At 50.2% G+C, this 12,409-nt stretch overlaps 1 protein-coding gene and 1 long non-coding RNA gene across 2 annotated transcripts in view; one reads left to right on the top strand and one right to left on the bottom strand.

Moving 5' to 3' along the window:
• Positions 1-6,678, top strand: part of TMEM123 (transmembrane protein 123) — a 56,240-nt gene extending 49,562 nt beyond the window's left edge. Inside the window, exons 3-6 of the mRNA XM_040460816.1 lie at positions 3,336-3,596; positions 4,117-4,270; positions 5,793-5,897; positions 5,934-6,678. Coding sequence (XP_040316750.1) covers positions 3,336-3,596; positions 4,117-4,270; positions 5,793-5,817 — 440 coding nt within the window. The 3' untranslated portion in view covers positions 5,818-5,897; positions 5,934-6,678. The remainder of the gene's footprint in view (positions 1-3,335; positions 3,597-4,116; positions 4,271-5,792; positions 5,898-5,933) is intronic.
• Positions 1-8,583, bottom strand: part of LOC121020799 (uncharacterized) — a 30,181-nt gene extending 21,598 nt beyond the window's left edge. The window contains exon 1 of the long non-coding RNA XR_005786289.1: positions 6,688-8,583. This is a non-coding gene — a long non-coding RNA (uncharacterized LOC121020799). The remainder of the gene's footprint in view (positions 1-6,687) is intronic.
• Positions 8,584-12,409: the final 3,826 nt, after the last annotated feature.

The following is a 12,409-nucleotide window of genomic DNA, read 5'->3' as shown; positions in this document are numbered from 1 at the left end:
TAGTTTCCATTTGCACGGAATACCGTTTCCCGTCCCTTCACTTTCAGTCCTTGTCTTTGGGTGAGCTCCACTCAGAGACACGAAGTGAAAAGGCACTAGTGTCCCATTTAAAACTAAATGTGATTGTAAAGTCTTCATGTGTATTTTCCACTGCACTTTAAGTGTGTATTTGATGCCCTGATGAAAACACATGGTCACCCTCAACCTTGAAATTGTTAGGTTAAAGGGAAAACATGGCACCTAGCTATACCCTTGGACCCAAGGCTGCAGGAGTGAGGGAAGTGGCTTGAGCAGAGCCGTAAGGAGACAGCCAAGTAAATCCAGACGGTGGACGCGGTGTCCGTTGTCAGTGGTCCTGGACACTGGCCTGGTTTCACATTATTGTCCTGGGCAATTGTCTCGATGAACTGAAGAACCCCGGCACCCTCTTTGATAGGATGACGTTCAGATGGCGTTGGTGGTGACCCTGGGGACAGGGGATGTGACGGTGCAGCTCGGTGCAGGAAATACATACAGCTCATGAAGCTCATGCTCAAAAAAGGGTAAAAGTTGGTGCAACTGGGGGAGGGGGAGCTCAGTCAAGCGTCTGACTCTTGATTTCGGCTCAGGTCATGATCTAGTTGTGAGTTCAAGCCCCGCGTGGAACTTTGTGCTGTCAGCGAGGAGCCTGCTTGGGATTCTCTGTCTTCCTCTCCCTCTGCCCCTCCCTCCCCTGCTCTCTCTCTCTCTCAAAACGAAAATAAAAGGAATAATGACTCACAGATGTTCCCTCTGTCACAGGCACTGTGCTACTTGCTCAACCTAAATTATCTCTGTTGCCTCTCGTAGACCCTTGTGTGGCACCGTGTTTTCTAGAGGCAAGAGGGTGAATCTCCTTTTATGAGATCCCTCCCAGTGACCTCATTGTGATTCGATCCCACATAAGGATCCTGTGTGCCGGTGTGTGGGACATCCCGCGGTCCTAGGGTGAGGGTGTCCCTTTGAGCTGGGCACGCCCCACGGAGCAGCAGCCGGCATGAGTCGAACACGCCCTTCCCCCACAGCTGTATCCATTGAGCGCTGACTTGGAGCTCGGGTGCCTCTGCCTTCCAGAATAATCCTAAGCTGATGAAGCCGTGGTCATCCGAACCTAGGGCTTAACCCCCTCTGCCAGGCTGGGCCACGGCAGCATCGGGGCTGGCGGTGGGGAGGGGACATCGACGGCTGCTGTGCTCTGGTCGTCCTCACATCGCAGGACTGGACGCTGGTGGGCTAGGAGGCCGGGATGCCTGCTTCGGGCCGAGGTGGACTCCTGGGCCTCCCCCGGCTGGGGCCCGACTCCTCCCGACTCGGACTCCACACACCCGTGGCCCAGGTCCTGTGTCCTCCCTGCCGGTCACCCTCCTCCCTCTGCGGAGTGTTGCCACAAGGCAGTGACGTGGGGCAGGTGCAGCCGGGTGGGGGGTGGGGGGCAGCGAGCTGTGTACACTGTGCAGGGTCTGGGGGCTGCATGGGGCAGGGGTGGGGGCCAGACCAGGGTCGTGGGAAATACCGCCTTTGCTGTCAGTGTGAACAGTATACACCCGGCTCCGCTCTCTAAGCTTTCCCGCCGGGACCGGGCCCTCGTCAGGCCAGAGTCACTCAATCTCTGTGTCCCCACAAGTCCAGGGGCTGCTCCCCCGAAGGCTCTCCTGCTTGGTCTGAAGCTGGGGTGGCGTTCTCGTCTGCTCCTTCCTGAGCAGAGGGACGAGCGGACGGACACACGCACCCTCCCGTGACGACCGTTTGTGCCTCGACGGCGTCTTGTTTCGGCACTTTTAATGAGATCCGGTCCCGGCTGTGCGCCAACAGCTGTGCGTTTTTGCAGCGCCATCCCCACAGGAAGTCCGAGCTCTGGCACCGAGCGCAGTCACGGGGTTTTGCCTTGTGATGACGACCTCGAAGATTTGTTTTCGGCAACTTGGGAACGCGGTAAGAGTGCGTGCTCCGTGCAGTGTGCCGCGTCCCGGGACTTGCTCCGTGCCCGGAGCCCTGGGCCCTGCGAGCCCCTGTCCTGCCCCGGGTGCCACCCACACCCGCACAGCTTCTGTCCCTCGGGGGCCGGAAGACCCGCGAGTGCACATGGGCGCACGAGGGCGTAGTGTCACTGGACGGGAGCTCCTCGCCGGCCTCCTGGGATCACGGTGACGCTCGTGGGCATCAGGACAGTCAAAAAGCCTAGGGGCCTGTCGTGTCCATTTGTAGAAATGTTCAGCTGCTCGTTTCTTGAACACGGTTGGATTTTCTCGCTTGGGAAGACTAAGCCGTCGCGGCTCCGTCTTTGCTCGGGTGACCTGGCGCAGCGAGGGGCCAGGTCTCGGGGCAGGGGCGGGGCAGGAGCGCGGGTCGCACCGCGCCTCCTGGTGGACTGCGCACAGATCGTGCCGGGCTGAAAATGCGATAGAAACGCCAGCTCTTCCCCGTGTCGACTCCACCGCGATAGCACGCACCGGTTTAGAACAAAAGGGAGCGTGTCCGTCCCGAAGCGTGTCGTCTGAGCACGGAGCACCCACAGTAGCTCAGGTTCTTGCCACTTGTGTCCTCCGCTCGGAATCATGAGAATTTACTGGTTCACCGGTCTACGTAGCACAGCAGTGTTCCTGGGGCCTTGTTAAAAAAATGGGGTCACACGGCGCGGACGAGAGCGCACAGTAGGGACCCGCGCCCCGGGGGAGGTACCGGGAAGCCGGTAGACACGCGAGCCTGGCGTGTCCGGAAGTCTGCGAAGAAAAAGTCCAGCGGACTGGAGGCAAGGGTGTTCCTGTCGGCGGCAGTCCCCTCCGGCAGTGACGGAGCGCGACACCCCCGGCCTGAGTCGCTCTCCCCGGGGAGGAGCGTGCGAGTGCCGGCTGAGAGGCGGAGACGGGCCCCGTGGGACGGCAGCGCCGCGGGCGAGCCCGAGGACAGGGAACAGGCGGAGATCAGCGCGGCCGTGCGAAGGGGCGGAGAGAGGACGGAATGTCTCTGTCCCCGGCAGCGTGCGCGTGGGGTGAGCTGGCGCTGCCGGGGCGGGGACCCGGGGTACGTGCTCGGTGCGCACGGGTCCGAATCGTCCCCGTGAAGGCCTCCGCCCCAGGCGCGAACGGGGGCCTCCGGGATTGAGGGGTGTCTGGAGCCTCCGGCCGTGGGAGGTTGTCCCGACGGCCACGCCCCGGGGGCGGGGGGGGGGCGTCACCCCTGACAGGCTCACCGGCCGGCCACGTGGCATGGGGTGCACACTCCCGGCCCCCCACCACCCGCGCCGTCTCCGTCCTCCCGTCAACTCCCTTCCCAGAGATGAGGGCCCTGTGTCATGTTCACGTGTCTCATTCTCGCAGGCAACGCCACCACGGTGACCTCCAGCCACACGGGTGCACCCCCCAACGCGACGAAAGCCCTCACGCCCGCCCTGCCCCAAGTCCTCAGGACACACACTGTCAGCACCTCGACGCCCACAGCAGCACCCGGATTCACAACACAGGGGGCCTCCCCGAATACGACCTCCGCCACGCACGTCTCCCACAGCGCGTCCCAGACGCCGTCCACCGCGAGCACGGCCCACAACCGTTCGGCCACCTCTGTGCCTTCACCCGTGACAAGTACGTGTGGGAGCCGAGCCCCTTCCGTGCTCAGAGCCGGTGTCAGATGCCGCACTCGCGTGGCTCTGTTCTGGCGGGGGTGTCCGCCGCAGATTTCTGTCTTTTCTACCCTAAAGCCTTATTCCTGCAGTTTGTGTTCTGAAATCCTCTGTAATGTCACCAGGGCCCTCGATGTGATACAACAGTCCATTTATCGAACGGAGAACTTCCGTTAGACGCCCTCGTTCAGACGGGCGCTCCAGACACCCTGGTTAAGGCGCCGATTCTTCCCGGGACAAGGGAATAAGGAAACAGCCCCAGAGGGTGCTGCCCGAGGCTGTGGTCCCCCAGCACAAACACCCTCAGGTGGGGGAGGGGCGGGGGGAAGCGCTGCCACTGCTGGAGGGGCCCCGGGGCCGCCGGGCAGGAGGCGGGCTGGGGAGCTCCTCCCCTGGCTCTGCTTCCTTGGATAGAAATTCGAGTGGCAGCTTTTTGTAATGGTTTTTAAACACCACTAAAGCTTACTTTTCTTTTCTCCTAGTCACAGCAACTATCAATTCTAAAGAAAACCCAGGATCGAAATTTGATATTGGCAGCTTTCTCGGTGGCATCGTATTAACCCTGGGAGTCCTGTCGATTCTGTACTTCGGATGCAAAACGTACTATTCACGAAGAGGCATTCGGTACAGAACCATGTGAGTTTTGAGAGGATTTCTGTGTTTCTTTCACGATCGTGACAAAACACCGAAAGGGGGCCACAGATCTATGAATTGTACTTGCAAACAAAAAATGGATGCACGTGCTGGTACAAATGTCCCGCTTCCTGACGTTCTCCCTCTTCACACCCCTGTAACCGTACCAGGAGGGCGTGGCTGGTGCTCGTCAGTAGCACTAAGGGAACATCCTTGGTAGAAACCTGGTTTTAAAGAATTTCTTCACGGTCTCATTTTCTAAGTCATTGCATCAAGTGAGTTAAGAGCTCTTACCACGTTGACCCTTTCCATAACTGTGTGGGTCTTACATTGTTTGGAGGGTTTAAGTCCCTTTTGGGGTTTTTTCGCTCTTACTAGAATACAAGAGCCAATTCGTTCTTTTGATTCTTAATGTACTGTAAATACCACGGAAGGGCAACTTTTCCCAATTTTTTAACTCGTCATACACGTGTGTCCCACACCAACTTTCACGTCGGGAGCTGTTTAACCAGTTCAACCTGGTTTAGCAAACCTGCTTTCAGAGCATCGAGGTGTTTTGCCAGATTCTGTGTTTCTAGAAATATTTATCATGTGTGCTTGATAAATTTCACCAGTTAAACAGAAGGTACGTCTTGATCATAGCACATGAAATGCCACTCACCCTGTTATAGCATCAGTGTTTATTGACGTAAATGAGGCCACAAGTAGTGAAGCGAACCGTGTTTTCGTTTTAAATTGCCTTAAGCACACAGCATGTGGCTGTAGCTAGTAGGAGCCAGTCTTTACATACACAGCCGTGCACCGCTGCCTGGGAGGGGCTGTGCCTGGAGTCTGTTGACAGAGCCCCAGAGAAAGTACCTCACGGACTCGAGTGAAAGTCCGCGCTGCTTTCGTTTTGTTCTCCCTCTGCGGCACGTCTCCGAAGTTAGGGTGCACCTTACCGTCCACGGACCACAGCGCCTTTTTCTTAGTGCTACGTGACGGCACATGTAGAAGCCAAGAGCTGCTCTGAAGTTCGAGTTCTTACAGAACGCTCGATTTGTCTGTCCCGCTCAAAACTGGAGACGTTCCCCACGTAGCAGTTGCAGCAGTGAGCATGAAAAGGTTACCCGCGGTGACGGAAGCGTGCAGGGGTGGGGTTTGGTGCAGGAGCGGCCCTTCTGGGGCCTTCCTTCCCACGTGCTTGCTTGGCTTCAGGTCCTCTGCAAAAACGAATAAAGGAAGTCAGTACGTAAGTAGGGTTTCCGGGAGGATGAAAAGGAGGTATGTGGCACCCGACACACGGGATGGTCAAGGAAGGAGGGTGCCTGTTTTAGATTTCTGTGGCTATCGGCCGAGAAGCCACAAGGGGCAGAGCAGACATTCGAGGGTCACTATGGGAACCCTTACGGCCCATGGTACCCTGGACACTTGAACAAATTTCACGTAAATGACAATTTTCATTCTGCACCTTTGAAGTTATGTAAAAATAGGAACCGAAACAGCTCTGGCACCAATACAAAACAATTTTACCTTTTGATTACAGCGATGAACACGATGCCATCATTTAAGGGACTCCGGGCACCAATGGGAAGATCAATACAGCCCTACCGATGAATTTGGAGGATTCTCCTTGGAAACCGTATACGCAGATCATGTTTATATAGTACATTGTACGTTATACGCCTGTAAAGATGCCTCAGGATTACTGAAGATAGAGTTTGGTTTCGGTTGTTAAATGAGCATTTTCAGTGGTTACAGTCACTTCTAAAAACACACAGACCAGTGCCGTTCTCCTTCTTGTGGTCTTGGTCACGCCGGGGGAGTAACTCACTGTGACGGCACGTACTGACGACGACACAGACCTTCACTGCTCCCCAGAGCCGGCTCTGCTCTAAAGCCACACCGCAGAAATTCCGAGTAAATCAGGTCTCCGACATAACTTTAGTTTTAAAGCTTCACGCTTGGGTGAGAAATAAAATGCACCACCCCGCCCCCAGCACGAGAACGTGTGGCTGAGCCCTGTTAGAGCTGTGTCATCCTTACAGCTTCTGTGGCACGTAGTCTGTCTTTTCCCTCTCTCATGTCTGCACGTCGTAGCAGCGTGTTCACGATCTCGTCCGCGTACCTTCCTACCGTGAGTGTTGCCACTGCTGGAAACTGCGCTGTTTCATACGCACCAGTTAACTGTAGGTTGAGTTGTAGGATGGTTTAATGTAGTGTAAACATACTAACATAAGCCCCTGTGGGATTTCTCTAGAGTTCTAGAAGGCTGTGTGGATCGATCCAGGGATCGGAGGGCACCCCTCAGGCTACTGACCTACAGGAAGATGCTGTATTTTTGTGCACTGTTGATTTTATCTGATTTGGGGATATACTAAAAAACCTTTATTCCAAATACAAATCCTTAAGCAATTTTTAAGACCAGAAACTTCTCTTACTCTTTAGGCTGTATTAGGTTAACAGAAAAAGCACCGTATTGTCGGGACACCAGTATTAGTCAACTTATGTTTGGGTGTTCAGTTTTCGAGTTTACGTTACAGCAGTCAAAACTCACGGTCAAGTTTTGACAAGAAAAAAAGCTGTTTCAGTCATACTAAATGACTACGCAAAGTAAAGTACCACCACTTTCTGCCAACAAGCTAAGCTGTCCTGATGACAGTGCGTCTACGCTGAAGAGGATGGCCCTTCTGGGACCAGCTTTTGGCCTTCAGAGAATGTCAAGAATTTTGATACAGGACAATCCTTCCTAGTCACTGTGCAGCCAACTGAGGTGGTGACCATGGGTAGTGTGGTGAGGACAGAGAGGTGGGCTGATTGGGTAACTTGCCTACCTGGTCTTTAAACCACTTTGATGGATACAGTGATGGGGGCCTTTTACCTTTTCCTCCTTTTGTCTTCTGCATCCTTCAGTACTTGAGGTCGAACTTTGTCTTCCCGGATACTTCTCTAGCACTTTGAAGATGTGAAACCACTTTTTTTAAGTACTACAGGTCATTATATGCCTTTAAAGATACAAATAATGTAGTTAATGTTTTCTCTCTGCTACCTTCAAATACCAGTACTTGGGTGCAGTCACTTTTTTTGGTTATCTGCAAAAATAGAGGGAAGTGGTAACATGATTTCCCTGAGCATAAATTTATATCCCAATTATGTTTAAATATTTCATTGCATTCTCAGAGAATGTATTTACTTGAAGATACATTAGAATCCAATCTGTGACTTTAAATGTCTTTGGATAAAGTTAATTTGCGTACAGATAAATGAGAGTTCGCAATATAGTACAGTGAGAATTTTGTATTTTTGAGGAGGAAAATTTAAAGCAAATTTTTTACCTCTTTTTTTCTTTTTCTTATAATGACCAGCTTTTGGTATTTCATTGTTACTGAGATCTATTTTTAGAATAAAACTTTGTCTTCATCTAAGAGGTTTGTGTGTGTGGTTTTCTTTCATTTCCACAAACTTAAGAGAAATGAAAGCCCCAAATAAAGACACTATTTAAGTGTGTTTGGCTGAGAAGGCTGTTACGAGCGCAAATTCTTACCCACACCCAGACATCCTGATTCAATGTGTTAACGATCCCACCTGGGGAATTCGTAGGACCACCAACCACCAACCTCTGCAAAGGACTGCTCCGGATTCTCCTTTCATGCCCCTGCTTTATGCAGTTGGGTAGAATTATAAAAACAGGTATATTTGTGTTAGAAATCAAAAAATGACTGCCCCCAATATACAGTCCAGCAATACACTGAGGGGTCTCCCCTGCACCTACGAGACCCCCCATTGTGGTCTCGACCACTTGGAACCTGTCACAGGAGAGCTTGGGGGGGCCTGCGTGGTTCAGTCACTTGAGCATCCGACTCTTGATTTTCAGTTTGGGTCACGATCTCACGGTTTGTGAGGTTGAGCCCCGTGTTGGGCTCTTGGTGCAGAGCCTGCTTGGGATTCTCTCTCAAAAATAAACACTAAAGAAAAAAAGAAGGGAGGTCTTGTGGTACCACTTTGGTCTGTAGAGGTCGGACGGCATCCTACCTGCGATGCCCAAGTTCACAGGCATCCCTGCTCGCGTGCAGAAGCAGCAGACTGGTGCAGTTCTGCCCGACTCGGATCCTCAACAGAAGACCGTCAGCAGTCCGGGAAGCCTGGTCTGTCCCTGCCCAGACAGAGGAGCTGAGCTCTAAAAGCAAGAAAAACATAAGAAACGTACATCCTACCAAGACTGAATCACCAGGCAAAAATCTCCCCATGAACAACAGCTGGGACCAGGTGGCTTCACTGGTAAATTTTACCAAAGAAGAAATAATGCTAATCCTTCCCAAACTCTTCCAAAAAAATAGAGGAGGGAACACTCACAAACTCATTTTTTTTTATTTTTTTTTACCTTTATTTTTGAGAAAGCATGCAAGGGGGAGGGGCAGAGAGAGAGGGAAACAGAATCCCAAGCAGGCTCCAGGCTCTGATCTGGCAGCACAGAGCCCGACGCGGGGCTCGAACCCACAAACCGTGAGATCATGACCTGAGCCGAAGTCGGATGCTTCACCGACTGAGCCACCCAGGCCCCCACGAACTCATTTTTTAAAGTAATCTCCATGCCCAACATGGGGCGTGAACTCACAACCCCGAGATCAAGAGTCACGTGTTCTGCCTGAGCAAGCCGGGTGCCCCCCACAAACACATTTTAAAAAGCCAGCATTACCCTGACCCCAAAGGCAGAGTCCCTGATGAATATAGATGCGAAAATCTTCAAAACTAGCAAAGAGAATTCGGCCTATTTAAAGGATCATTTGCCGGGACACCTGTGATTTATCCCTGGGATGCAAGGCTTTTCTGACACATGCACGTAACCAACATGATACACCACAATGATGGACTGCGATCATACAGGTTTGGTTTTCTTAGACAAAAGCATCTGACAAAATTCAACATCTGTTCACGATGAAACAAATTAGATCTGGAAGGAATGTCCTTCCGCTATCATACGTGGACAGCGTACAGGCTATTATCAGGGTCACAAGGAAGACAGGGGTGGGGCACCTGGGCGGCTTAGCCAGTTAAGCCTCCGACTTCAGCTCAGGTCATGATCTCGCAGTTCATGAGGTCAAGCCCCCTTTCAGACTCTGTGCTGACAGCTCAGAGCCTGGAGCCTGTTTTGGAATCTGTGTCTCCCTCTCTCCCTGCCCTTTCCCTGCTCACCCTCTCTCTCAAAAATAAGTAAACAAAAAAGAAAAAGAAGACGGGGTAATCACTATTTGCACACAAGATGAGAAGTTCGAGCCAGAGCAGTTAAAAAGCAAGAAAAGGCATCAGAATTGGAAAAGAGTAAGTACAATAGTCTTTATTTGCACACAATGTTCTCATAAACAGAAAACCCTAAAGATCCACCAAAACCGGTTAGGGCTAACGGACACAGTTGCGAGATAAGAAACCAATGCTCAAAAAGCAGTACTTCTACATACTGACAACAAAGCGTCTGAAAAATAAAGATGATCCCATATTTATAACACCAAAAACAAAGTACCTGCGATTAAATTTAATCAAAAAACACAAAGATTTCTACACTGAAGACTACAAGACACTGGGGAAAGACACGGAAAACATAAACAGAAAGGTATCCTGTGTTCATGGATTGGCAGAATTAATGCTGGCAAAACCCATAATCTGTAGTCCTCTTAAACCTGGTACCCATCCTGCCTGTCCAGCCTTGTTTCTCGTCTCAATATTCACTTTCTTTTTCCAAAAATGCCTCATCCATTTTTGTCTTTCTTCATATTTCTCCCTCTGCCTGGAAAATACCTCTGTTCTCCAATTCAGCATACTCTAATCCTACTTAATCCTTGATAGCCAACAGTAGACAAAAATCAATGACATTGACAGACTACAAAACCCAGAAATGGACCCACACCTATATGGTCAGCTCATCTTCGGCAAAGCAGAAAAGAATACACAATGGAAAAAAGTCTCTTCAACAAAAAGTGACGGGAAAACCGGATGGTTGACATGCAGGAGAATGAAACCGTACCACCTCTTTTTTTTTAATGTTTGTTTCTGAGAGAGACAGAACGTGAGTGGGGGAGGGGCAGAGAGAGGAAGACACAGAATTCGAAGCAGGCTCCAGGCTGGAACCGAGCTGTGAGAACATGACATTAACCAAAGGCGGACACTTAACTGAGCCACCCTGGCACCCCCTGTACCACTTCCTTACACCATATACAAAAATAAATTCAAAATGGTTGAAAGGCCTAAATGTGAGACAAGAAACCACCAAAATCCTAGAGAACACAGGCAGCAACCTCTTTGACATCAGCTGTAGCAACTTCTTACTAGACGTGTCTCCAAAGGCAGGGAAACAAAAGCAAACGTCAACTATTGGGACCTCATCAAGACAAAGACCTTCTGCCCAGTGAAGGAAACAATCAACAAAACTAAAAGACGACCTACTAAGTGTTAGAAGATGTTTGCAAAAGACAGACCCAATAAAGGGATAGTATCCAAACTCTATAAAGAACTAATCAAACGGGCAGAAGACATGAATAGACCTTTTTCCAAAGAAGATATCCAGATGGCTAACAGATGTCACACATCTCAAAAAGTGTCCTATATATACTTACATATTTCATATATATATACACTTACATATATATATTTATATATACTTATACACACACACACACACACACATATATATATATATATATATATTTTTTTTTTTTTAAGTGTATTTATCTTGAGGGAGACAGAGAATCCCAAGCAGGAGCCACGCTGTCTGCACAGATCCTGACATGTGGGGCTTGAGTCCATGAACTGTGAGATCATGACCTGAGCTGAAATCAAGAGTCCGACGCTCAACCGACAACCTCCCAGGCACCCCTCAAGTGACTTACTTTAAAAATCTGCATAGGGGCCCCTGGGTGGCTCACGTGCTTAAGCATCAGACTTCGGCTCGGGTCATGATTTCACAGTTAGTTCATGAGTTAGAGCCCAGCATCAGGCTCTGTGCTGACAGCCTGGAGCCTGCTTCAGATTCTGTGTCTCCCTCTCTCTCTCTGCCCCTCCCCAACTCACGTGCACTCAAACATCAACATAAAAAAAAAAAAAAAATCCGCATATACTGGTCTCAACAGTATGTGTGTGCTGTTCAAGGCTCATCCGTACCATGTGTAGACCGCCACCCAGGCCTCCAACAATCTACACTTCGCTGAACCTAAATTTGCACCGTTTACAAGTCTCCTAGGGTTTTAAGCATTAAATAAAGCAATTAACAAAGCATCTGACATTTGCCTCTTGGTTCAAGTACACCTGTTATGATTATCATTGTTAGGAGAGCAAAAAGGAAGCGACTAAAACCGACTCACCCTGATCTAGGCGGACAGGACTCAGCAAGTAGATAAAATGTGAATCACGTTACCACTTAATATTTTTACCGAACACAAGAAAGACGTTCTTACACATTACAATGGGCTAGCTGAACAAAGCCAAGACAGATAAACTTTCAAATACACAGAATTCAAATTTAAACACTTGGTTCTTATGCTGGATCACAGTCCGCGCAATTTTTAAAAATATTAACGCAACTTACTAGAATAATTTGTCCAAAAAGCACAGGCTAAGGAGCCAGGCAGACCCGTGTTCGAATTTTCTTTTATGGCTGTTGACAGGATTCGGGCTAATGTGCTTCTCGCACATTGCTTTGTCTTCGAGGGCCACCGTAACAGAGCACCAGACTGAGTGACTTAAACAGAAACTTACTTTCTCACCGTTTCTGGAGTCAACAGGCTACAAGATCTGGTTTCTTCGGAGGCTTCTCACCGAGACTGCTGATGGCCACGTTCCTCTGCTATCTCTGGGTGTGTCTGCATTCAGATCTCTTGTGAAGACACCAATCCTCCTACACTTGGGCTCACCGGACCTCACTTTGCCATCATTACCTCTTTAAAGGCCCCACCTAGAAATACACTTCCATTCCCAGGTACTAGGGAGAGAAGGATGGGGTGCATAACAGCCCGGGACCGCATCCTAATTGTTTAAAGAATACAGCACCGGGCCCGGCACACAGTGGATCCTCAACATATACAGCAGCGATGAAGCAAAAGAAACAGAACGGTTTCTAAAATGATTTAATGTGCTCTCAACTCCTTCTGGAAGGGCAGGGACCGACCTACCTGC

Source organism: Herpailurus yagouaroundi, unplaced genomic scaffold (assembly GCF_014898765.1).
Source record: "Herpailurus yagouaroundi ecotype Mexico unplaced genomic scaffold, PumYag 251, whole genome shotgun sequence".
In the NCBI taxonomy this organism is placed as follows: domain Eukaryota; kingdom Metazoa; phylum Chordata; class Mammalia; order Carnivora; family Felidae; genus Herpailurus; species Herpailurus yagouaroundi.
Note: the sequence above shows the minus strand (reverse complement) of the source record. Positions and strands in the feature narration are given on the sequence as shown.